Raw genomic sequence first — 27,325 nt, forward strand, 5'->3', positions numbered from 1 at the left:
CAAAAAGCGCAACTGCATTTTCAGATATTTACTGCCACAGCTACACTGTCTGTAAAAGTGCTTAAACAATACAGTCCTATGTGTCATATTTGATGCAAAGTATTCCGATGTATACACTTTCGAATGACGTCACTGACTTGGGTCCTACATAAGATTGCCCCCCGTTTGCCTAAACCGACACAACAATACAAACCGCACAGATTTCCTTTTATAAGAAAGACTTTTTTTTTTTCTAACCTCATATAATCACACCTCAAAATAATACAAAATATTCTGCTAATCTTATTTGTATTAACAAATGTGATAAACAAAAGACTCGGGAGTTCTTTCAGTCAGCCCAAGCCGGTGTAGAGGAAGTCGAGACGAGTACCGACCATGCCGACGGTCAGTGTGAAAAGGGATTTATTGTTCCACGCTTTGGGCAGGGAATACAGTGAGTCCTTTAAACAGTTATTGTTTTATTGTCTATATTGTAAAAATGAAGGTAAACCGTGTCCAAAAACTGATAACTGGGATACTAAACTTCAACAGGAACACCAGCACTGGCTCGCTGACTCGACTCAGTTGTGTCTGCCTGTACGACAATGAATGAATGACACATTCATAATTTACCCGACTTGTCAAGGGTAGACCCGTTTATAACGCTGTCTGTGTCTGAACTGTATAATCATATTGTGATAATCTGTTTTATACCACAATGAAAGAAGACTACGTTTTCTTCGCAGCGATGGGAGGATTGATTTCAGTACGATTGCATCATTCCCGGCAGACAGTGTTCTGTTATGCTATCCTGCTTTTCCAATAGTAACACATAGCATTCTGGAGTTCAGTCTGGACACATACATAGGAGCACCCTGTGCTGTAATAGTAAAATAATAACGTGTTTTATTTATATATATATATATATATATATATATATATATATATATATATATATATATATATATATATACACACACACACACACACACCTCTGTAGGAGGCTCCAAATGACACGACGATGTATTATTGTGTTATCTGTCACAACAGCTATGCATCCCAGTCCTTCTTGCTTTACCTTGCTTGCATTTAGGTATACTTTTTTTCAGTAGCCTCAAGTCCAGTAGTGTAAGCATTGGCCAGTCCACACCCATGATTATCTCATCTCCTCTCTCTGAGCGAATGGAACCAGTCTAACAGCATACTTCTAACAGCACTAACTATTTGTGTTTATGTTTTGCAGCTGATGAGGAATTTGATGAACTCTGCTTTGAGTTTGGCCTGGAACTCGATGAAATAGTAAGTACTTACCTGTACGGTTCAGTAGGCATGGCTTTTTAGCACACAAACCCACAGACACATTTAAAAGCTTGGCCTGCTCAGCAAACTTGTCTTTGCAAATATGTTTGACAGTATTTCGCTTCTGACAAAAGACTCCCCTATAACAAACCGCTGCCTGCTGTTTCCAGACTTCTGAAAAGGATATCATCAGTAAAGAACAGGGCGATGTGAAAGCAGAGGGAGCTTCGGATGTCATTCTGTACAAGATCGACGTTCCTGCCAACCGGTATGATCTGCTGTGTCTGGAGGGGCTGGTCCGAGGGCTGCAGGTTTTCAAGGAGAGGTAATGCGTTCCACCTGGTCCAAATAAGAGGTTCTGCAGCTCAGTACTGTATAGAATTCCTTTACCAAAGTACATTTCTTATTCTACATACAGGACAGAGGCCCCAAGGTACAAACGAGTTAATCCAGTTGATGGGGAACCACAGAGACTGATCATCACAGAGGAGGTTTGTGGCAGTTGTACAGTACTTGATCTGGCCTGTCCTCTCTGTCAGCCTGTTGTTACACTCTTAAGCCACTGCATTCCAATAAAAGTGCTCTGGGATGCCAAACAACATGCTGCTGTTGTAAAGGCTGGTTCATACTTCAATCGTGCAGCTATCGCTAAGGGTGATTGCTTGACTCTAGCTTTTAGACTAACTGGTGATATAACTGAGGCTGGTAGTTAAATATTTTTTAACTCTAGCAGGGGTCGTCTTGCTCAGATGTTTCCTGGTGGTCATATGACTGATGTGTGAACCAGCCTTCATTAGTTCATCAAATTTAATGTTTACTGTGCTACAACGTAACTGCATGGTGCCATTTGCAATTACCCCCAGTGCCCAAATAAAAAGTGAGTCCATTTTCAAGAAGTTAATATTTGGTGTGGGGGAAGATCCCTAGACATCAAAGTGGTCCTTCACTATTCTAGCTGATTAACTTTAGTGTTGTTCATTGCAAAACCTGCAGACTGCCCTGGTGCGACCCCATGCTGTAGCCGCTGTACTGCGCAACATCACTTTCACCAAGGACAGATACGAGAGCTTCATTGAGCTGCAGGAGAAGCTACACCAGAACGTGTGCAGGTCAGTCCATTCCCAGGAATCTCTACTCCCTCCCAAAGCAAATCCAAACGGGTTAGACAGTGAATAATATTTTATTTCATACCTTAGTTGACAGGTAGCTTGTATTTTGTATGATTCTGTCTTTATTTAAATATAATCTTAACCCATGCATATGTATTTCTTCTTTAACTTCTAAATTTCAGGAAGAGGACCCTTGTTGCTATCGGCACTCATGATCTGGACACCATTTCTGGGCCATTTACCTTCACTGCAAAACCTCCAGCAGACATTAAGTTCAAACCTCTGAACCAGAGCAAAGAGTATACCGCTCCTGAACTCATGAACCTCTATAAGGTAAGAGCAGAAGAGACTCAAAATATGTCGACTTATCTATATTGCACACAGATTATGTGCAAGTTTTCCTAATTATCCCAGGCTTAAGGTCCCTGTGGAGCTAGTTGGATCTGGAAACTAGTATACCTATAATATAATAGGTGTACTCCATGCCCTATCTCGCCCCCCCCCCCCCCCCCCCCCCCCCCCCCCCCCCCCCCCCCCCCCCCCCCCCCCCCCCCCCCCCCAGCCTTCAGAGCTGGGATGATTTTACTTTTTAACTACAAAGTGATGCAAGCATTGTGTTCTGGTTTGCATACTCTGATCACTTTGCATACTGGTGAATGAGAATGTGTTCTGTAGATGTTTAAGAGGTTACTTCAGCTTTGTCAGCCTACCAAGATAACTGTCCACAATAATGTGTTGCCTTTGATTTGCCTGTAACTATGTAATATTCTCAAGCTAAAGAGTGTAACTGAATGATCTCAGGAATATCAGATAATGAGACAGCTTTTCCTCTCTTTTATTTATTTATTTTTTAAGACCGATAGCCATTTGCGCCATTTCCTGCACATTATAGAAGACAAGCCAGTCTACCCTGTTATTTATGACAGTAATGGGATAGTTCTGTCTATGCCACCTATTATTAACGGTAAGTGTCATAAATGAAAGAAGCGGGACTCCCAGTGCTACATGAGGCAAATTTTAGATCTTGGGTATTTGCATAATTGAAATAGAACAGGTGATTTTTTTTTAAATCACTTTTAATTAAAGATCTAGCAGATCAGTTTTTGTTGCATAAAGCTGAGGGAGCATTGAAGCCACTTTTTCAGGAGCAGTGGCTTGAAACCTGGTTTCAGGAGACCTAGTATGAGGCCTTTGCTGAATCAAACCCTGTCCCTCCTGGTGTGCCATGTAGTGGCCAGAAACCAAGTTCCAAGCCACAAATTGGCTTCGTGGTCCCTCACTTTTTCTTGATAATTCATTTAAACTTGTAAATGGTAATGTGTGGAGAACGAGGTAACCAGTGTCAGGTATTTGTTATTTTATTTATTTATTTTATTTATTTAAAATAAACTCAATGAGATTAAGGGATAGAATACACTTGATCTGTTATCAAAATCAATAACCATTTTTTACTGTTTAGGGGACCATTCAAAGATTTCTGTGAATACAAAGAATGTTTTTATTGAGTGCACAGCTACAGATGTTACAAAGGTAATTCATGATCAGAATATTCTCAGTTATTCCATTAGGGGGTGTGTACAGTAATGAAGTAACATTTATTCATTTCTGTTCCCCTTTCAGGCTAAAATAGTTCTTGACATGGTGGTTACAATGTTCAGTGAATACTGTGACGAGCCCTTCACGTAAGTGAGAGAAGGTGGAGCGTCTGTTGTTAAAATTCATTTTTCAAGCTCTGTTTTTTATGAACATAAATATAATACCACGTTTATCTCTCTGCAGTGTTGAGGCAGCAGAGGTTGTTTATCCAGATGGGAAGAGCTGTATTTACCCTGTAAGTACTTGTAATCCTTTTCTAGTTGTAGTGTTTAAATTAGGCTTGGGGCCTGACTTACAAATTAACCCCCCTACCTTTTGCTTCTCCAGATGGAATGTTGTAACAAAATACAAATTTGAAGATTTGTGTTTTACTGTTTTATTTATTTATTTATTTTTGTTTACCCCTGTCAGGAATTGCCATACAGGAAGGAGACAATGACTAGTGATTTTATCAACAAAAAAGTAGGGTTCAAGTAAGTTGTGGATTTCTAAGTTAGTTTATTTATTTATTTGTTTATTTATAAACAGGTATAATGTTGACTACTGTGACATGAAGTTCCCTTCATAACCTGTACTGTGAATATACACTGACCTGATACACACATCTTTAACTGAGAAGTATGTTTATAAATTATGAATAAAACTGTTATGTTCATGAAATGGTTCTAGACGGTTGTTGGTTTATTACCCACTGAGAAGACTTTCATGCAAAGACACTTGCAAAGATCGCATAGAATCTTTGCTTTTATGATTTAGTGCACCTTGACAGTTGAGCAACTGTTGTGATAGTTGTTTGTCTTATTTCTTATTTCAGTGAGACCCCTGAAAGCATAGCAAAGCTGTTGACTCGGATGTACTTGAAGTCAGAGGTGATAGGAGAAGGTGGGGAGATAGAGGTTGAAATCCCTCCAACCAGATCTGACATCATCCATGCCTGTGACATAGTGGAGGACGCTGCCATGGCCTACGGTTTTAACAACCTCAAGAGGACCATGCCCCGCACGTACACTGTAGCCAATCAGGTGGGAAGATTTCAAGATCTGTCAGGAAATGGACAATACAAAACCCAAAGCTAGCTGTTGTTTAGAACCATATAAAATAATTTTGACTACATTCACTTATTGTGATTCTATGAAACAGTGAAATTAACAATGTAAATGTCACGCTCTTTCTCTCTTACAGTTTCCTCTGAACAAACTAACAGAGCTATTAAGACAGGACCTAGCAGCTGCTGGATTCACAGAGGCTCTGACCTTTGCTTTGGTAATTATTATATGAACAAATACCAAACACATTTCTTATGTATGAAAAGAGTCAGGCACGTCTCTTCTATCGGTATAGGGTTTGTAAGATTGTGACATTTACTATTCTATTCCCAGTTAGTCGGTGGCTTTGACTGTGTGTTTGGGGCATTTTGATATTGAGAAACAGCCCAAAAATGCATTTGAAATTAACTGTAATATATAGCATTAATGGTAAAAAATGGGTAAAATGAACTATGTTTTAAATCTATTTTAAAAAAGAGATTTTTCACAAAACCATGCTGCTGTAGACTTCTTTTTTTTAGCGGATGTAGCACAATATAAAAGTACTGTACTGCTCTGTATCTTGATAAATAGTGTTCAGATGTATTATACCGTGTTGTTTGAAGGTGACATCTCTGTCTTCCTACAGTGCTCTCAGGAAGACATTGCAGAAAAACTCAACAAGGACATCTCCACCACGAAAGCAGCACATATAGCAAACCCCAAAACAGCAGAATTTCAGGTCAGAGGAACAGCAAGAGAGTATCATTGCTGTATGTAAATAACTGTATGCAAAGCCTTGGCTCAGTTACACAGTGCAAAAGCAAGGTTGTTTTATAGGTTAACAAGTAAATACTGCAATCTTAAAATCTCCCTTTATGATTGTTCTTCATGCCTTGGGTGGCATGTACAAATACAAATAATGTCCTAATTTAACACAGTTTTTATATTTTCAAGCCAGGATAGTATTTCATCGCTGCATTCTGTAACTGGGCCACTAGATGGCCTTCCTATTCTGTTTTTATTCTTTTGTGGTGCTGGTGACGAAGTGCACCCCAAGCAACGTTTCCCATTTCTTCCACCAGGTGGCGCGCACAACCCTCCTCCCTGGCCTCCTGAAGACAGTGGCAGCAAATCGGAAAATGCCTCTCCCCCTGAAGCTATTTGAAATCTCTGACGTGGTGCTGAAGGACGAAACAAAAGGTGTGCTTGAGTAGCTCATGACATAACCGATTCAATTACATTTTGAACTTTACAGCTAAGGATTTCCTTTTAGATTTCTTTTCTTTTAGGTTGCAGCTTTTGAACCTTTTTTTTTGTGAATGTTGTGCATAGGTGTAACAGTTCCTGCTGACAGAAGATGATAGAAATGCCATTGATTATAAAGATGATCATGAGAGTTTTTCTTTTTTTCAGGTCCTTTAACAGCACAGGCTGGAGAAGTCAAATTTCTAGTCATTGTGGTTTGATTTTTTATTTTTTTTTTAAAGAGTAGTGTCCTGTCTTATCCAGAATGTTCACAGCTTCGGGGTGCGATTGCATTACACTCTCCAAACGGTTAATAATTTTTATTAAACACTAAAGGTCTGAATCATAAAAGGACATGTTAGCAAAGTCGAGGAGGCATGTCCACAGAGATTGCTCCTTGCAGTTGGGTATAAAGAGGATGGGTTGCATTGTGGAGGCAAGCGGTTGGCTTACTTGTCCGTGTCTTTTGACACAGATGTGGGTGCGAGGAACAACAGGCGTCTCTGTGCAGTCTACTACAACAAAAGCCCTGGGTTCGAGGTCATCCACGGCTTGCTGGACAGGACCATGCAGCTGTTGGATGTGAAACCTGACAGAGAAAAGGGATACTGCATTCAAGCTGTGGAGGGTATGTGTGCTGTGTGCATTCGGTACTAATGCTAGCGCATCTGTCTTCTGCCTGTAATCACAGGGTGTCTTCCCAGACTCCGTTGAAGGAATAAGCGTTTAACAGTACGATGTCAGCACCTTATAGGGGTTGATTCTTCCCAGTCTTTCCCAGATGTGCAAGACATCCGTGCGCTGGTGGGAAACACTTGCTGTGTGATTTTTGACATGTACATCTGTTCTTGATTTGTAAATTCAGAGAGTTATTATTTGAACACCTTTTTTGAGTGTTCAACTAATTCTCTGTATTAATGTTGCCAGCTGCAGGTGCAAGCAGGTCATTGCATCAATCTGACATGGTCCGTGTTGGAATGCTTTACTTACCAGATGCAACAGTTTAAGGACGAGTTCATTTGAGAATTTGTACAGATTCTGTGGTGTTCCCGTTGTATGATAATTCAGGGGAACGTGGAGTATCCTAACTGAAAGATTGAAAATGCATTATTTTGGGGGTTTTGTCCAGGTTTCTATAGTAGAAACTAACTTTTTTATTATTGCAGGGTGGGGGAAAACTGACAGTTTTGCTTACTTCATATTCATTAGAACAGCATATTCATTAGGACAGTTGCTCCTATTATGCAACCTGAATTCAGTGTAGTCCAGTCTGATGATCTTCAAATTTCATATGCAGTGCATTTTATGGATTAATAATAATATTAATATTACCATACGATCTGGCAAATAAAGTGACCAGATAGAAAATGTTGATTCATGTAGTTAACCTCCCCTTTAATCAAACAGCTGCCACGCCTTCCTTTTGCCTTACTACGCTTGCGCGATCCACTTTTTCCCCGGTCTACTAATTCACTACTACACACTGCTGCAGGTTTTTTTTCCAAGCAGGTCCTAAATTAGTTAATTTAGCCGAATAAGGGTCCACTAACTAATTTCGGATTTGATTGGAACCAAGTCCTGCACTGGAACAGACCTTGATGGACAGAGTTAGGAGCCACTGCCCTACAGGGAGGCACAGTTAGCTAATGGAAGGAAGCAACAGTTATTAACAGGCAGTCTTTCAAATTTAAAATAGCTTCTTGGCTTACAGGTATGGAAATAAGACACCTATTGCATAGCAGTTTCACCCGTTCCAGGTTTTACTACGAGCTTGATTGTGTATAGGTAACAACTCTTAGTAAAACCAGGGATGGATCAAACTGTTATACAATGGGAGTCTTATTCCCATCCCTGGTTACTTACAGGAATCTGGTTCAATAAAAAAAATTAAAATGAAGTTCGTCTTAATAGCAGCGCTACAGTTTTGCAGATTGAACACTTAGACTGTTTTTTTGGGGCGAATGAAAATGCCCTTCTGAAGGACTACAAATAAAGATTGTTTTTCACAAGCGCGGAAATTGAGCAGTCCCCAGCTTTCTGAAGGCATTTTGCTGAAGAGCCCATTAACACAATCAATAGCTCGGGCTCCTAAAGAAGTGGTATTTTCTGCAGTCCTTGTCTGGGTGCAGTCCTTGTTAGAGGACCAGTTACATTTGCAGGCGATAGCCTTCATGGTATTTTGGAATTGCTTCACCTCTGTCAGCAGACCTTGATAACTAGTTTCTAGGTGTACATACCTTTGGACCTTATTGCTAATATTATATGTGAGTTTTAATTTGATATTGCAACTTCTTAAGTGTTTTTTGTTTTGCAGGAAACACAAGCTGTAACACATTATTGAAGGAATGCATTCAAATAACGGCTAGATATTTGTGAAAGCTTGCTATGCGGCCACTATAATAAATGCTGGTCTTACTACCAGCTATGAGTCATGCCTAATGCAGTTATTGGAAAGGAATGGACTGTTTTATACATGGGGGTTGGGAAATAGCAGCTAATGCATTGGCTGAACACAACAAGCATTTCTTTCTCCAGTCGTATCTGTTTTACACTTGTGGGCATCAGACAGATTTAAAGTAGTAGGAGGCATGGCTTGGGGGCATCATTACAGTAGCGACTCTTCATGTTCATTATGCATTTCATAAACGATTTCCTTCTTGACCTGCCAGGCTGCACAGAAAGGAATTCAGGACTAGGTTATTGCTGTTATAAGTCATTAGTCAAATTAACAGCAAAGCCAAGGTTTTCTTCGAGACAGTCTTATTTTAAATAACTAGATCTGTGCCATGGCCTGTACAGCTCGTTTTAGTATTTTTGTGTATGTGATTATGTTCTAAAAACATATATACCGTATTTACTTGAATTTAAGTCGTACTTTTGTGGCCAAAATAAAAGTTAAATTTTGGGGGGAGCAACTTGGATTCAAGGTTTTCAGTTACGGTACCAATTTACATTTGGGCATGTCAATTATTCTGGTGCTCTTGAACAAGACCAACTGTACACAGCACTGCCCACTACAGATACTACTCTCGGAACAGTAGCGATATATTAAAATGGCTGCAGAAGATGAAGACGCAATCGAAAGGCCATGTAATACTATAATATTACCAGTATAGCACTTATTGAAATGATCAACGCGGGTCCGGCTTCAAAATGAACAATCATTTATTTATATATCTTGGTCTCTATCTGGAGGAGCACAGGAAACAGGACACTAAGGAATGTACTGCTTCTCCATCGCTCTCTGATTTTCTAACTCACTGTTATTATGTTCTGTGCCTGGTTTACAGGAACCCCACGAGTGTAAACTCCAAATTCCTATCATAAACCGAAAACGATCTACACATTTCTGTCTAGCACTAATTTTTCTTGCAAACGTAAAAGTCACATTGGCCAAATTAAACAAACGAGGACAATAAAGCAGACTGAAATAAGTTCAAGGTAATTTACCCTTTCCCAGCTACTATAAACTGCAATGACTGTCATTCAATACTGAAAGTACTGTACATATTTCCTTTCCTCATTTGCATTTGTAATATACTGGTGTGACGTATTCTGATGCTTTAATGTACAGTGATACAGTTTTCCCTGCCGGCACCTAAATTAAAAAGTAATTTAACCGTTAATCCTTCTGTTTTTTTCATTAAGAGTTAAATGTGTCTTTCAACTTCAATCTGTTTCAGAAGTTAACTTTTTGTTTAGTTAGGGTGTGAACACGTACAAAAGTCAAATAAGGCATAGAGTTAATGAGTTGGTAAACAGTTGGGTTTAGGGTACAAAGGGAGAGGGTGTGAGTGCTTGCTAGCATGCCTGTAATATTCTGTATCTATCATGTCCAATTCCCACTCTTCTGCCTAATGGTAGGAGAGGTCCTACAGGGAGTGTCATGTGAGCTCCAGAGTGGGAGGCTATTAGAAGGCAGCGTGACTGGGAACAGCTGCTGCATTTCAGTACAGTCTGAGAGGCGCTTGTCCTACAGGGACGTGTGTTTCTTACAGAGAAGAAGGCTTTATTGAGGAGGGGGATTTTAAGGTGTTTACGTCCCTGTTGGTCATTGTGTTGCATGTATCACACTGACATTTTATGTGTCTTGGTAACCACTCCCCTTGCTCGATGAATCTTTCTTCAAAAGTTTGATATTTAAAAAAAAAAAAAAAAAAAAAAAAAAAAAAAAAAAAAAAACATTTTTGGGGGGCAGCCAACAACGGTTCAATGAATTTTATAACATAATAGTTTAGTCATTGTGAATAGGACCCTGTAACAGGGCGGCTGAATGGTAGTGACGTCAGGCCAGAAGCAGGAACTGCAAACACACACAGGTAGGAAGTCAGGTGCAAAAGTGTATTGTGGTGCTATTTTTATTCCAAATGCAAAAATAAATAAAAAGGTTTAACAAAAACACTGCTCTCAGAGCTAATAAAACAGATAAACAAATACAAAGTCTCGAACACAAAAATGAAGCAGTCCTACGGTCAGGCTGGACAGTTACCTTCACTGATGGTCATCTTCTGCACAAGGTTTTTATCTGGATGGGGCTTCCCCATCCGCGCTGCCAACCAACAACAAAACTCTGCTTTCCATCGTCATTTAAAATACACAAATCATAACAAATTTTCCCAGCCCTCTTTTATATGTGCAGAGCTTTTCGATCGCCCTGCTGCACACCCTAAAAATGGTCATTTCTTTTCTACCCTTTAAGTCTTTTTTAAGTTGAGGGGTAATGAACCATTTTTATGCCATATGCTTGTGCCCCCCTTAAACATATGAGTCCAGCAGGTCCTTCCCAAGGTCCTAACCTCTTCCACTTATAATCAGACACCTGTAGGAGATTGCAGCTGCCAGGAAACATGGGTGAAATTGCAATGTTCCCCCAAAGTCTTTACAGTTGTTTTTAGTGTAAACTGACCCTAGCTTTATCTGGTCATGCCAGAATAAGTGAATACGGTCGATGCCGCTGGCCATCTGAAAGAGCAACGTGCGATGGGAATCCTTTTAAAAGTTCACTGTGGAAGTGGGGCCTCTGTAATAGGCGTGGCGAGCTAGATGCTATCTGGAGGTCTGCGGTGATGCCCCTGGAGATCTGGAGTGGGGGGAGTGGTGTTGGGGGGGGGGGGCACTGGTACCGTTGAGCGCTGAAGTCATGTTCCCTTTGCAATGAGAGGATTAGAGTCCTCTACATCCGATCGGTGAGATTCTCTTTGAGAACAGTCTCCTCATGTAATCCCGTGCCTTTTAATTACCTGTGTTGCTTCTCAGGCTTTTTTACTGGCATTTTTGTAATAAATATTTAGATCTAGATCAACCAGTAATCGAAGGGTGAGGGACTCTGCCAGGTTAGAATCCCTTTCTGAAATTTTGTAACAAACCCAGTGATCTGTTCAAGACACCAGTAAATGCTGGATTGTGAAGAGATCTCGCTCTTGTTTTACACTATTCGTGTGTGTGTGTGTGTGATTTTTATTTATTTTTCCTGCGAGGGGGTTGTTAAAGAGGTCTCTGTTTTAAATCCTACATTGTTGTTTTTTTATAGATTAATTATCATATTGATTAGGCAAAACAAAGAATGATTTGACAGTGATTTGAAAATCTTGCTAACCGTTCATCAATGTACATTGCTCACTCAACCTTGCCTGTCATTGAGAGCCTCTGACTCCTGAACTGAGCTGAACATAGCATTCTGGACTCCTCTCTGTCTTCTCTGTGGGGAGCGTGATACATTTCTGTGTAAGGTTGTGGTTGAGTTCATGCTAATGGTAGTAGTGTATTGGGTATATATTAGTAGCATGTGGGATGAAATGAAAGCCCCTCCTGGACCCTTACCTGTGCAGGTGTGCTGTGACCCTGGGACCCCCATGGTGCCCGGGTGCTTGGCCTCCTTTGATGTCTTCGCTACCTGCTGCTGAGAATTAAGCTCATTTTAAACATAATCCTCACCAAAGATATTTTCAGTAGCACCGAGCACGCCTGTAGGTGAATGTCCTTAAAGCCCGGATTTAAACTTTGAGTAAAACTTGATCACTGTAATTAAACACCGCTGGCAGTTTAGCCTGTAGATTTCTTTTGTTTGATCCATTTTGAGTGAGTGCAGGGAACACTGCTCTGGTATGCTGCCTGAAGTTAAATGTTCCTTTTAATTCACACAGATCTATGCAAACATAATCACCTGTGTTGAAACATCATGCTTTGTGAAAAATGTGTGGACACATGCTTATGTACTGTAATATGTAGGTACACATTAAACCCACACATATTCAGTGAATCTGGTGGAAACTTAGTAGGTTGTGTCTGTTCTACTAAGATACTTTTTGGTAATTTTGAACAGAAGAATTTGTATTAAAACAAAGTCTTCAGAGCAGCCATGCCATACAGGCTATGGAATTGTATTTTTTTATTTTTTTTTTTAAGTATGAAAAAGAGATTCATTTTCAAAATGTCTTAAATGATTGTATAAGCTTTTATATACATTAATAGCCATTTAATAGTATTAATAATACAAGTTTTTTTTCAGTTTCTTTACTAAAATAACATTACCTAATGCGATGCTATTTCAATACATGGCATTATACAAAAGCACTAACATTTGCATATGTATGTATTATTATTATTATTATTATTATTATTATTATTATTATTATTATTATTATTATTAAATTATAGTGCACTGAAAAGGGGAACTTTTTTAGGTATCTGCTTTTTGCATGAAAAAATGAGCTATTCATTGTCTAATACATTTAACTATGTTTTTAATAAGTAGGGAAAAGCTAAAACTTAAGAGGTTGCTTGGAAAAGTGTGAACTGCATCTAGTTGAGGAGGGTTATATATTAAAGGGTGTTTTTTTTTTTGTTTGTTTTTTTCTGCCTCTCTATTGAACTGTTTCACAATTGCACATATATTGTACTTTGTACTATTTCATAAAGGAGTGTATGTTTGGAAGGAACAATTTAAAAAGAAGGAATGTGATTATGGAGTCCAGGCAGAACATTAGCTCTTTGACAGTCAATTGGGCTGAAAATGTGTTAAAGAGCGGTCACTGAAGTGGATTACTGAACAAAGAGCCTCTTCGTTGTCATCAAAGAGACACTCCGGGTTCATCACAGTGACTATTTCAGGTTTTTGGGGAAGGCCCTTTGGAAGGTATTATTTAACTGAGTTACTTAAAGCCCTGGAGTCTATTGCAAATTAGAAGTCTGACCCGAGCCGTCTGATTCTGACCTGGTGTCAGTGCAGTTTATTGTCTGCCTTCATTGTTAATCTGTTTTTTGTTTCTTTTCAGGTATTATTTATTAGTAGAATTTGATATGCTACACGTTTGCTTTCAAAGCATAAAGAAAGAATTGTAGCCTATTTTTTTTTTTTTTTTTTTTTTTTTTTTTTTTAGTGTTTTAGTAACATGCAACTCATTTTATTCACAGTTGAGTTTTGTATGATACTTAAGTCACCACTGCGTTATTTATTATATTTACTTGTGGTCTGTTTTTAACTGGTATGTCTCCTTATTTCACAAACACATTGGGCTTTTTAGTATGTTAAGATTATAAAAAGACTGGTGTAAAAATAAGTCAAATGTTATACTGTGGGCATTATCTAATTTTTGCAAGCCAGCCCTGTTGTTAAGAACTTTTTGTTTTTTAAGAAAAAAGTGTATAGATAAAAAAATATATGTATAGGATGCAATCACTTGGATGCATGTGCATTACATTAAAGTAGTTTATTTCTAGATTAAAATGTTAGCCCATCCTGTTGTCCATTTCCCTCGAGAATGATGCAAGGGTTACTGTTTCTGCAATTGTTACTGAGCTGTCATTTTCCCTTCCTTTCTTTACCCGGCAGACTCCACCTTTTTTCCAGGCCGCTGCGCTGAAGTCTTTGCCAACGGTCAGAGCATAGGAAGGCTGGGAGTGCTTCACCCTGATGTCATCAGCAAGTTTGAGCTGACGATGCCCTGCTCCGCCCTGGATATCGACATCGAGCCCTTTCTGTGAAGGGCGAACCCCCTCCTCCTCTCCCTTCATTTCCTCTCGCTGAAGAGCATGTGCTGACAGCATCAATCTCTCCTTTTAAATATTTAATAAACTCAAGGAATACTGTGTCGAGTTCTGCTGTTAGAAACATTTTCTGCATTCTATCCGTGACGCTTACTGAAACGTGATAGGTTATTGTTGGTGGAGGGCCCCCAATCATTACGGTAATGAAGCACTGTAGCATTTTATGGTATTAAGAAAACATCATCACAGCTATTGGAAGGCTTTGAAATATGTCTGAAATGCATTTTTAGTTAATGTCCACCTACATTTTAATGTGCATGTCCAGGTTGGTTTGAATAAACATCAGGAATTATTGAAATGTAACAATAAAAAAAAAAAAAAATTTAGCCTGAATTTGTTGTCTAAGGACTAGTTTTTTGTCAGTCAAGTGTTTATGCAGGCACAAAGCTCCACATACCAGACAGAACACACAAATGCAGTAGGAATTTGCATCATCGCAATTGCTGGTACTGTGCCAGTCTTATCACTGGATGGAAAAGGAATGCTAATGGACAGATTTGTTGGTTTAAATAGACAACTCTGTATTGGAGTTAGACAAGTATTCATTTAATGATAATAGTAATGCTCCATAAGGTTTATTGCATGGTTTCACCCTTGGTAGATAGTGTTTACAGAATTTTAAGAGCGGCTTCACAGTTTTATATCCAGGTTGTATATTACAAGTTTTAAAAAGAAGTCTGGATCATAAAAGCATTAACATTTATAGTTACGCAGGATGTAACCATTGTGGATGTTTTATCCAATCATATGGAGGCATGTATAGATAGACAGCTGCTATTCAAGATAAATGACACTGTGCTTAGGTCCTAACACAGTCTGCCCAGATTCCTGTTTATTAGATCATTTCATGATAAGCATTATGAAAACCCAACGAAGACACAAGGTCAGTAAAAGAGGTTTTCATTTTAAAAGTAAATTCAGATATAATAAAGCATATTTATTTGTTATCTACACATACACTACTGTTTGTAGGTTTTTTTATTTATTTATTTTTACCTAAAAAAGTGATTAGGTTGTAATACTAAAATAGCTTTTATTGCTAAGTGTAACCTTGTAAGTCATTAACCAACCAGAGGTCTTAAAGTTAAATTTTTTTCAATCCATTCCAGGTATTCCTGTGACTTTGTTAGTTGTACAAGTTTTATTCCTTTCTGGTAAAAGGGGTGGTAAACTTTGCACTAAATTGAGCCATATAACTCATAACATTTGAAAAATACTTATTTTTGTCTCCTTAAAAAAAAAAATTACACCACAATCAGAAGGTTTTCAAGGAACAACAAATGACAATCTGCATTACAATAATCCCATAAAGCTGTAGATCATTGGCACTGGGACCGTAGCAACGATGCCTATGGAAGAGTAGGTCACAAACTTGTACGGCACTTCGATTTCTAGTCTGTGCCTGACCTCCGTGTCCTGGGTTGAAATCTCAAACCAGGCACCAAGTGTCTGAAGGCTTAGGCTCTTTACCACATGCCTGGTAACCACTAACACGACAATCCCAACCAGGAACCGAGCACAGGCAAGCAGAAGAGCTGCCAGTGTGACTGGCGGAAGGTGAAAGGGCATGGCCCCAGTAAGCTTGTTGGTTTCACCAAGCTGGAAGTTGATCCAAAATCCAATGGTACATCCTGTCCAAACTCCAAGGATAGTTGTGGTGTCACCCCTGGTCGGGCTATAATGGTCCAGCCTTGGGTAGTAGTAGCTCATGAGAAAGGGCACGACCACGGCAAAAGCAGGGGTGTAGGGGCTGGTGAGCTGCAGGTGGTCCAAGACCTCCCAGAAAGGGTAGGTAGGTGCCATCACCAGAGCAGTAATAAGGACACCGCAGATCACATCCTGGAATATGAAGGAGGAAAATACCTTTCAGTCGTGCTTTAAAATTATAAAAGGAGAAATGAAAAGCATTCCACATTGCTAGAGCATTTTCTTATTGTTCCCGACATGTCTCTGATGTACTCACCAGTACAGTGTGCATTCCAGTGTAGAGTCTGCTGAGGGACACCAAAGCAGACAGGACTACTGCAACCACCAAGCCCAACTCAAATGGATACTATGAAACAGAACAGGCAAGTCATAATACCAGTCACATCTAAGCAGAACATGCTCCCTTTTAAAAGGGGTATTAAGCCAGTCAATCTATGGCATTATCTGTGCATTGAGCAATAGTAGAGAGTTTATATGTAACAAACTGGTATAATCAAATAAATGTGTAGCTGAAAAGTGCTATTGAAATAAACTGGAAGGTAGTTTAATGAAACCCTACTGTACTGGTTCTCCCCTCTCCCAATATAGAGTGTAGGGACTATGAAAAGAACACTGCAAGGCAAAACATAATGAATGCAGGATATACTGTTACAGTTCAAATGTTGATTACAAAAGAGCTTCTGGTCATTACATGACTGATCCGTTCATACAGATCTCAGCAGATCGACTTGATTTATCGTATTTCATATTTAATTGCAACATCGAAAGACAAGCAGCAGCCTCAAATTTTAACTGGATGTTGTTAAATGTTTATCTGCAGCTGGTCACAAAAAGAAATGGTATATCCATCAGTGCAAATCAATCCGGCAACATGTTCTGCCATACCTAGAATACAAGGAAAAACAACCACAGAAGCAGAACACCACAAAATAAACTAAAACCAATCCATTCAATAATTAAGAACATGATCAGCTATCTGTGAAGGGGTGCCAGTCCAGACTCTCCAGCAGTAAGCTGCTGCACTCATCTTGTCAGAATACTCAATAAATGTTATATCATGAGATTCTGAGCCATTTGGGGTGTACATGTGTCTGCTTTATCTGCACGCTGCCGCCAGCAAAACCGTTATCGGCTGGAGACAACTTGGTTCAGCTCATGACCGTGCGGAGTGCGAAATGCCAACTGAAAATATATGTATTGAATCTCAGTCAGGAGGAATGAGTAAACACATACCTGGACCAGTACCCTGGACTCGATAAATGTATAGTCAACACTCAGCTATTCTCTCTGGCACAGAACACTGTCAATTCAATTTTCAAAGTGCAGTACAGTGCTCTCTTAATGCTCCTGGCTGGGTATTTGTGTGTCTCAATGAGGGTGTACCCTATCAAATGGCTGCTCCGAGGATTTGCTTCTAAAGGCCGAGCTGTTGACTACGCCAAAGCTCAAAGACAACGCACAGGAATTATCATTCTTCTTTGTTCAACGAAGGACACAAAGCAACTGGAACTCAAGCAAGGCATATTTTAGCAAATCAAATGTGATGGCAGTCACTTCCTACTGAGAAACAGGACGGCCGCAGTGGAAACGGAAATCATTCAAGTGGGTGCCATAAACTGAGGGGGGTGGGCAGGGATAATACTGAAGCAAGCCTGAACGCTGAACCAATAACCTGCCAAAGGAGGTGGGGTGGTTCATTTAGATCCCCAATAGAAACCCAAAATGAACACAGCAGTACTGAGGCGAGATGCCTTGAATGAGCAGCCACCCATCTGAGTCAGAAACATGCAGTCCTTTTGGTGAAAGGTTAATTTAGGTTTCACTGTAAATAAATCTGCACAATGCCTGGGGGGGTGGCATAAAAATGCTTATATCACAAAGTAGCCTTGCTGAGAATGATGGGTTTCCTACTGCTTCCCTCTATGATCTGAATGATGGATAATAAAGAGGTTGAGTCATCCCCCTCATTCAGTGTTCACTAGAGACATTAACTCAGAATGTAAATCTGGTTCCAGCTCAGTCTAACATATGCCCCGAAATGGGACTCAATTCACTGTTTCCAGCTGGCTTTCCAATACATGTTTCCTGATTGATCTCGAAGATTAGAGAAATTACCATTTTCATACACCACAAAACCAGGAAACAGCTACAAGCACCCATGTTGTTGCCAGGGGTCTTAAGAGCTGGTCTGGTTGCGACATTTTCAGCCAAGCAGACTGTTTGCAGTTTCACAGCTCAGAAAGAAATCTGAACAAAGGGAGCGGTGCCTGCTTGTCTGGTTCTAGAAAGGTGCTCGGAAATTGGAGAATTTTCAGGCTGCCCTTGGAAGAAGAATCTTTTCAGGGAGCCAAAAAGTACCAGAGAACTGAAAATCCTTGGTTTTCTCGAGTCTTCCCACAGTGCAGTTAAAAAGCCATTAGCACCAAGATGATCCCTGTGACAAAATCTGCATGTGTAATAAATGCTGTAGTAAGAGCAAAGTCACATTCCAATAAAAATAGCATTACAGTTTTATATATATATTTTTTTTCTCTAGTACAAACCACATTAAAGTGTTCAACAACTCTGCATTATCATCAAATAGGCACACAAGGAACAGACCAATTAGTCCTTTACTTTAAAAAAATAAAAATAAAAAATTCACATTTGCCAAAAGTTCATCAGCTGTCAGTCTGGGCTGCTTTAGAGATGAATCTCTTTTTAACTGGCGTCGCACCAGAAGAAGCATGAAATGCGATATTCCTGGAATCCTCCTCAACGTGGATCGATAGCAGCTCCAACAGGAAAATCAATCCGAGTACTGAAACTCCATGTTGATTAATATTTCAGGCTTATTTAAGATAACGCTTCACGTCAAGCCTTTAAGGTTATTTAAGGTTTCATCACAACTCCCTTGATAATGGAGATGCACAGAGATGACAAGAGTGTCATACTATGCCTCCCTCGCATTCAGTGAATGCAAGTAATTACGCACTGTGGACACACATGCAGCGATTCCTTTGCTAATATTCATGCATATTATTATTATTATTATTATTATTATTATTATTATTATTAAGTGACAACTTAATTTCAACCCCCTCCCCTCTTCTCACAGGGTGTAATGCTCTCCACATTAACCCCTTCAGCACAAGCATGACCTAGACCCCTGACCAATAACCATCAGAACTGCAAGGCAATGAATTCATTCACTATCATATTTAAGGACACAAAAGACCCTAAAAAGGCACAGATGTTTGACAACAACTTGTATCAGGGCCAATACTGTTAAAGGGCAATAAATCTTTGGTGACAATAAAACAGACTGGGGCTCTGATGGGATCTTGAACACCACACACACACACACACTGTTTGGAACAGGTCTTAAAGAGCCACAGCTGCATATCTTACCCTTTCTACTGTTACACAACTCCCTGGGAGCATTCCTATCGCTCTTAAGCATGCTAGAAAATTGTCTATCTGTACATCAATGTTAAAATCATTGCTCCAAGTCAGTGCTTCTCAACCTGCGGACAGTTGAGCATATTTCCAAAAGAATGACAATCCCATGTCGACCACCCAGCCAATCTTTTTCTTGGCTTCAATACCACCTAAACCCCACAGTGCACAAGCATTTTAATAGCGATGAAATCTCGTACGCTATAGCGTGAAGCAGATTCACAGATTAATTAATGCCTGGAGACTTACACACTATTCAGTTTGCCAAAAACTAGGCAAGAACTAAAAGCTAATACATGCATCACTGCTCCTTCATGGGAGACACAGCGATTGAACGTGTGTTCCAGTGGCTGCTGAGAAAGAACCAGATGATCACCTGTTATCCCATCCATTCCTCTTCACGTACACATACTCCAACAGGTTAGTAACCTGCTACTAAGCAGTTAATCAGCAACCCGTAACAAAACATTCTAGCTACATAACCCAATCCAGAGTTACTGATTTACAGCATCAGTATCTTTAGCCGTTTTTGTAGTATATTAAAAACTATAGAGGACAGAATTCAGGATTGCTCGCTACAAAGTCTCTCGGCAGTTTATTCATTTAAAACGTTCTCCGTTTCAACATTAAGAGAAGACGTCACAAGATGGAACTGCAACGACAGCAAGGTTCCTCCTGCTTGACATTTGAGCCCTACCAGAGCTCTGAATGGCAGCCCTCACCTTGTACCTGTGCATCGTACAGAGCAGGAAAGTGAAGGAGATGCTGGTGGCTGCCATGGCGTGGGTGGATGGCATGCCGTACTCCGAGTCCACCCTGGTCTCCAGCTTCACAACCGGGGGGGAGAAGGGGCGAGGCCATTTTAGGAGATCCTTTGACACCTGGCCAACATACATCACAATCTGCCAAACAAAACTGAAAATGAGCATCTCACTTTTGCAAAAGGCATACATACAGTACATTCCAATACATGGAGTGCCCAGTATCAGCAAAGGCTGTTATTTAAAAAATAAATACATAATAACATTATATTTCTTATATTTCACCCACCAGTGTCTGATTAAATAAAAAAAATATATAAAACATTGCAGCAAGCAGATGCAACCTTTACTAAAATAAATACATGTCTGAAATATGTCACTTTTGGCAAGCTTGCAGTTTTCAGGGTTGTTTGTAAAACTTGGAATGCTTTTTACAATACATTAAGTTTTTGTTTATATTTAATGTATGACAGCAGCTATACAGAGAATCAATTGCAGCCTGCGTTTAAATTATAGTAGGTCAATGAGGAGTGCATTCTCAGCATTTCCAGCTACATCTTGCATTCACATCTGCCACACTGTTTATTTTATTTCTCTGTATATTTATAAGGGAGGCTAGATTGCATTTGGCATCATTAAAGTCTTTGAAAGAATAGTTGGCAACTTTCTCCGAAGAAAATAATGGGGACATGAAAGAAACGCATATTCTTAAATCATAATATTCTCAATCTCTGCAACTTTAGCATGTGGCCTATTCATGTGATTTTTAAACAGCAGATCTAAATACCATTGCTGTTTGTGTGTGTGTGTGTGTATATATATATATATATATATATATATATATATATATATATATATATATATATATATATATATATATATATATATATATATATATATATATATTATATTTTTTTTTATTATTATTTATTTTTTTTAAAGTGCCCTTTGTGTGCCCCAGCTGTTTTATTAACATTTGGTTTGTCTAATCTTTTTCCTATATTTTCTATAACTGCTGCCAGCATTGTGTCTGATTTTGCCAAGACTATTCCTTTGTCGACAACATCAATTAACAAGTCGCGACTTGGAGCGAGTAGGTCTTCAATGCAATGGTTATAAAACTGTGGAATTCTGTGCCTGTCTGACGAGGCTGTTTACATGATCTATCACAGCTTGATCCTCCCTCCAGCATGTCTGCAAACTCTCTATGACATCACAGTGACAGGCAACAGACCAGCACCTGAAGAGACAGCTATACTCAGCACAGTTACACTTAACTAGAAGCCAGTACAATACAACAGAACAGACTGAGGATTGAGAAAGCAAAGCTACATGGGCTGGAGAGCGTAGTTTGGCCAGGCCACTGGGGGTCAGTTAAAGTCTTTGAGAAGTCATGTGGAATCTTACAAAACACACACAAAGAAGAAAAGAGCTCAGTTTTGATGCGCCACATAAAGTGCTGCACTCTCCCTCACATGCCATGCACCCCCATTTCATATTGAAACCTCTGGAGACAAGAGTACTACCTCCCCCTGATCCAGCTACTGCAGGATCACTTCAGAAGAACCAACATGTGTTGCACTGATAAGTCATGGCAGCATTACACCAAGGGCAAGAAAAGACAGAGGTTTAAGCATCATGTCTAGAGCTTGGCATTCGTGTGATTGATGCATTTTCCAAGCAACAGATGTTGCTTTGCTACAGAATGCATTAACAGAATCAGTAATTGTGAAGGACACAACATTTGCCATAAAAAAAATAAAACTAGGCAGGCTAGGTTTACAAGGACCTGTACCCAGTGCAAACAAGAAAAACTAAATATCCATAGGACTAAAATAAGGCATGTTTAAGTAAAGCGTGTAATTATATATATATATATAACACCTCTGTGCAACACCTCTGGGGTGCAGTTTGGTTATAGCATGTGAAAGAGTTGAACTGAAAAATACCTGGCAGAAAATAAATGCACCTTTCCCTGCCTGTTTGTGGGATGTTACTATGTGCATAAGGATTGTCAAGTGTGCTTACAGGTCACTGTGCTTGCTGTGTTTGCATGCCATATTAACGTTAATTAAAAATAAACGGAAGATGTTTTTGTGCTACTGTATCTATGTACAATATATTAATATATTGCTAAACGAAGTGGTGCTGGCAGTGAATAATGAACCAGAGGATTCAGTTCAGTGTTTCCCCTTTTTTTTTTTTTTTTTTTTTTTTTCCCCCAGGCAGTGTGTGTTCCAACACAACCAGAAGAGTTATTTAAAAGACCGCTTTCTCTTGACAGAGAAACACATTACAATGTATAGATCGGCCTCTTATGCTTGAACCTCTTTCTACTTTGTGGCTTTCTCTTTCTCTCAGAGTGAGATTGGTAATGACAGGCTGCAGTTCAGGGCCTGTGAATTGTTCAAGTGTTAGATTCCTACATGTGACCGGCCAGGGAACGTGTGTACTGTGACAGCACTGTGTAACAGAATGGGCGCCTCTCAGCTTATTAGTGTTTTGAGACAGACAGGGATGTACTCACTTCACAAAACATTTTGCTTAAACAAAGAGCTGCACTGTTTTCTGTATACAGTACCAGCCATTGTTTCAATTTGGAACACACTCTCATTGGATCTCAGTTTTTTTAAATGCTTTTGTTTTACCAAAAGGTAACATGAAAGTAGCAGGATTAATTTCGAAGAATTTTGCAGCTGCTTGGTCTTTTATTTATTTAATAATACATATCTTTATGTAGTGTGTGTGTATATATATAATCACCCCAAGAACCAGACAGCTGGTTTACTGCTAGAGATACAGATGCAGTAGTGGGACTCTGAGAAGGCAATATGTAATATCTATCAGTGTATATGTGTTTTGACAGCACTGTATGGAATATTAATAAAGTCTCTATTTTCAATTTATTTTTATCCTCCACTTGTGTTTCTACGGTTTTCATCCAAATGTTAAACTAGAAAATACATAGCTCCCATCAAATTCATGGACATTCTCATACATGATTTCTACAGTGAACTAAAGTAAGTGTTTTATGAAGGAATAAAACCAAATATCAAAGGAAGCATTCACTGTTAAAATGTACCACTCTTCCTTTTAGCTTAAGCCTATTTGCAATGATAGCAATTGAGCCGGTCTATCATGATTCTCAAAGCCAGCTCTACAGTGCAAGACCAGCCTCCCTCCCAGTCCATAGTGACTGATGCCAAATACATGTGGGAAAAACAACACATGATAACAATCAACAGTGGCAATGCAACAATCACAAGTAAGGAGAGCTGCACAATCAACAGGGCAACCCGTCATTACGAAATGATGCAAACTGGAAAGGAACAAAGAGAACGTGAAATTCCAGTATTTGAAAACCAGAATGTGAAAAGTATCAATATTTGTGTGTGGATTCCATGGAGCTAGGTAACACATGCTGAATAAATCTAATCTCTAATCATGCAAATCACATTTTGAATACCTGTGTGAACTGCATAATATAATACTAAAGAAAGTAATTATTCTACTTCTGAAATTGATTAAAAAAAAAATATATATACTACATTTACCTAAAATCCACTAACGTTTTGATAAATCAGGGCCCTTGGTCTACAGTGTAATGAATAGCAAAACTATTGGTATCATGCATGTGTGTTTTAAAAAGACCTCCAAACCTGTAATGATACCTGGGCATCTCCTAGAGGAGAGGTTGGAAAATACTGTCCTTTAATCGCAGACCATCACAGCAGAGTTATATCTCCTTCATTGGGTTAATCTAATCAGTAGAGTAATAGGGCATGCCAGCTAGGGTTTAAAACAGGAGGGCTCTTTCTGTGTAGGTCATGCCTTTGATGATCATGCCTTCAGTCACTCATTGATTAGTTTTACATTTCTCACCCAGTGATACCATCTCATATCCTCCATCGATTCAAAAACTAAAAACAAACCAATCTCAGCTCTGTCTATTAGTAGCTTATCTGGAACTAAGCTATGAAGTCAATTTTCTCCTTGCATCATTAGCATGCCCCTTTCATCTTAATGCTCTGCCCTTATGTTCACGCAGTGATCATATTAATTCTCTGGGGGGGGGGGGGGGGGGGGGAGAACGACACTTATGACTCCCGAGATGTCTCAAATACAATCTTTACGGAAGAACCATTTTTATACAAGACATGTGATTAGATACCTTATTGGGAACACTTGTAACCATCAAAAAGCCATCACAACATACACCCTAGATTGCTGTTACTTCTTATGATCTGCTCCAGCACGTGTCCAACATTTATATGTGCATGGAAATGACTTGAATACAAATTGAGTGAGTAAGTAACCTCACACTCCTACTGTTTAAATCCTGCAGCTCACTTCTATATTTGACTTGTATATCAATGGTTAAACGTTTAGGAACAATTCTTATTTGTTTAACACTTGAAAAATGTTTAAACTCTAACCTGTTAACTTCCCTAACACTTAGCCCCTTTGGAGTGTGTCTCTACCCCTTCAAAGTAGGCCAGTGCACTATTAAATAGCTCTCAAACTTAGCACTGTTTAGAATGTTGTTGAGTACTGATGTTATGATGAAGCATGTACTAGCATACAGTGATGGAACAAGCAATATTTTTGCAAATATGCTTTTTAAGTTGTATTTTTATTGTGCAACATAAAATAACTAGCCCGTATTGCTTTTCTGCTTTATAATGTCTCAATCCTAAAGTTCAAGTTGATGCAAAACTTTTGGCCACAGCTTTACACTAGCACATGCTAAAATGTTGTACACGGTTGCAGCTTACAGGAGTTCATGATGCAATGACAGCTGCTTACCGCCCACATGCCCACCAGCCTTCTGCAAACATAAGGGTCAAAGTTCCAGTAGGTACAGGGAAGGAAAGTGATGTAGAAGACCTCCTGGCCAAGAGCAGCAGCGAATCGAAACAGGCAATAGAGGAAGCGATTCTTCACAACGTACTTGGGAGAGGATTTCTGCAAACGATAAAGCACAACAGCACATTTGCACACCGTTTTATATTGTTTCTTTAATATCCATTTGATCGCTCAGCTTAATGAGTGCTAATTATGCAACGTATACCAATAGTTTCCTTACTAGAAAAGGAGCAATACACAATGCACTGCAAAATTAGCTAAACTTTAAGACATTTTGTGACCGTAAAAAATGTATTTATATTACAGCCATCAGAAGGCAATTAACAGATCAGCAAACTGAAACATACTTTGGTGAGGAATTCTGCAAATGCTAGAACCCAATTCATGATCAGTCAAGTAATTAAGCAGGAGATCACTGCAATAACCACCCTCTGTACACATCAGATGTAGACAGATGAGGAGGAAACAGTTTCCTGCAATCCAAGAGCATCCACAATATAACACTGGAGGTCAGACAGCAGGGTTACTGAACTGTTTTAACAAGCAATCCTTGTACCTATATGGCTTCCATGACAAACCAACTCAGGAACCATTCTGTTCAGGTGGTCTATCAGAGTGCTTCCAATGTGCCCTGGGGATGAAACAGCTCCATTGTACAAGGCTTGTCAACAGCAATGGACAAGTCTTGCTGGTCAGGATATAACAACAGGCTGATATTTTCATGAACTCACACATTAAAATCTGTTGAGGAACCAGCATGGTATCTAGCAAATAGAAGGGACTGAATATTTAACAGGTAAAACCTTCTGAGGACTTGTGGTTTCGATACACTCTAAATATATAATTGATTACATACTGATCTTTATTCAACGCACCTTAAGTTTGTGTTGTATTAACTTCGTGGAATGACTCACCTATGTGTAGAAAATGAGCCAAGAAAAGAAGCCCCGTGATTGAACAATTAAACGCACATCACTCACACTTGTCTATTTAAATCATTTAAGCTGAACTACAAATACCATTAGCATGCATGAGGCTGCTTGAGCACGTCATTGATCTCAGTGGCCATTCTGAAACAAGATCAAGTCATTTGTTTTTATCATTTTGAGGACAGAAAGTATGTCAGAAAGTGTCTGCCTGCAAACCAATCTGCTTTACTTAGCCCCACAGACAAATATTACAGCAGCAGTAATTATCATGATAAGCAGTAAATCAGTTACACTGCCAAGCATCAAATATAATGGCTGTGCTGCTACAGGAAGTCCATAAATTGCACAAGGATGTGTGTCAGAGCTTCCATGGCAGAGATAGAACAATTCAAGTGCCTAACAGCAATCAAGAGAATCAGCGAGTGAAACCAGCATTGATAAGCTAATTTCAACTTGGACCTACATTTTACAGTCAGGAGACATCAATGCTAACTTTATCATCAACAATACAGAACCAGAACCCACAGATTCATTTTAGCTTGAATTTAGTCCCTTTAAAAAAAAAAAAAAAAAAAAAAAAAAATGCATGCAACAACCCCCATTGTCAACGTCAAATAACTGGAGCCATTGCAGGAGGAGGTGGGCCTGTGCTCAACAGTTTAACTTAAGCATGTATCAGTTTTTGCAATGTCGCTGAGCTATATTAATTACACCACAGTGCTGACAGCACTGTCATGGCAATGATTTTGACACACCCACTTCTGATTAGTTGAGAAACTTGGTAAACTGGAATGGTTTGTTTGGAGACTATATTGTTGTTTTTACTATACTTGGTTGGAAAGTGCATGTAGCATTTTAACCCTTTATTGGGGGTGTCCAGTAACGTGTCCTACACCCAACCAAACAGCCCTCATTAATTACAATTTAGATAAGTAAACTATTCCACATACCTTATCAACAATACCATTAATTCCATTCCTGTGGTTTCCATTGCCGTTTTCATTTTGGGAGGATTCAGTTCTGTGGCGCACATCCCCGTCGGCACACTCTTTCAGCGTCTTAGCGTTATTTTTGTTCTGTTCTTGTGCTCTTCCATTTGACTCCGTCCCGCTTCCCTTGTCCTCGCACAGGTACTCGTTACCTGGCACAGCTTCTGGAAACAAGCCACAACATTTTTGAAAGCTGGCAACCAAGTTGGAATCTTGCAGGTAATTTAAAAAGTTCATCATTGTCACTTTAAAGAAAGAACAAAATGTTTAAGTCAACTGCACCCGCCGAAATCCTTCCGTCTGGGCCAATCCACCGAAATCACTGTTAGGTGT

At 39.3% G+C, this 27,325-nt stretch overlaps 2 protein-coding genes across 2 annotated transcripts; one reads left to right on the forward strand and one right to left on the reverse strand.

Moving 5' to 3' along the window:
- The first annotated feature begins 329 nt into the window (after nt 1-329).
- Nucleotides 330-14,635, forward strand: LOC121326800 (phenylalanine--tRNA ligase beta subunit-like). The gene is made up of 17 exons (XM_041270318.1): nt 330-433; nt 1,223-1,278; nt 1,449-1,603; nt 1,697-1,769; nt 2,272-2,387; nt 2,570-2,720; nt 3,243-3,351; nt 3,847-3,917; nt 4,008-4,069; nt 4,167-4,218; nt 4,395-4,456; nt 4,798-5,005; nt 5,166-5,246; nt 5,658-5,750; nt 6,094-6,211; nt 6,732-6,884; nt 14,088-14,635. The coding sequence occupies exons 1-17, from the start codon at nt 376-378 to the stop codon at nt 14,237-14,239; spliced, it is 1,770 nt and encodes a 589-aa protein (XP_041126252.1). The 5' UTR covers nt 330-375; the 3' UTR covers nt 14,240-14,635.
- On the reverse strand, nt 14,278-27,322 carry sgpp2 (sphingosine-1-phosphate phosphatase 2). Its single transcript, XM_041270319.1, has 5 exons — nt 26,954-27,322; nt 25,015-25,173; nt 20,170-20,349; nt 16,266-16,355; nt 14,278-16,141 (listed from the first exon to the last, which is right to left on the reverse strand). Exons 1-5 carry the CDS (start codon nt 27,230-27,232, stop codon nt 15,596-15,598), a joined length of 1,254 nt encoding a protein of 417 aa, XP_041126253.1. The 5' UTR covers nt 27,233-27,322; the 3' UTR covers nt 14,278-15,595.
- Between the last annotated feature and the right edge of the window lie 3 nt (nt 27,323-27,325).

Source organism: Polyodon spathula, chromosome 14, assembly GCF_017654505.1.
Source record: "Polyodon spathula isolate WHYD16114869_AA chromosome 14, ASM1765450v1, whole genome shotgun sequence".
NCBI lineage: Eukaryota > Metazoa > Chordata > Actinopteri > Acipenseriformes > Polyodontidae > Polyodon > Polyodon spathula.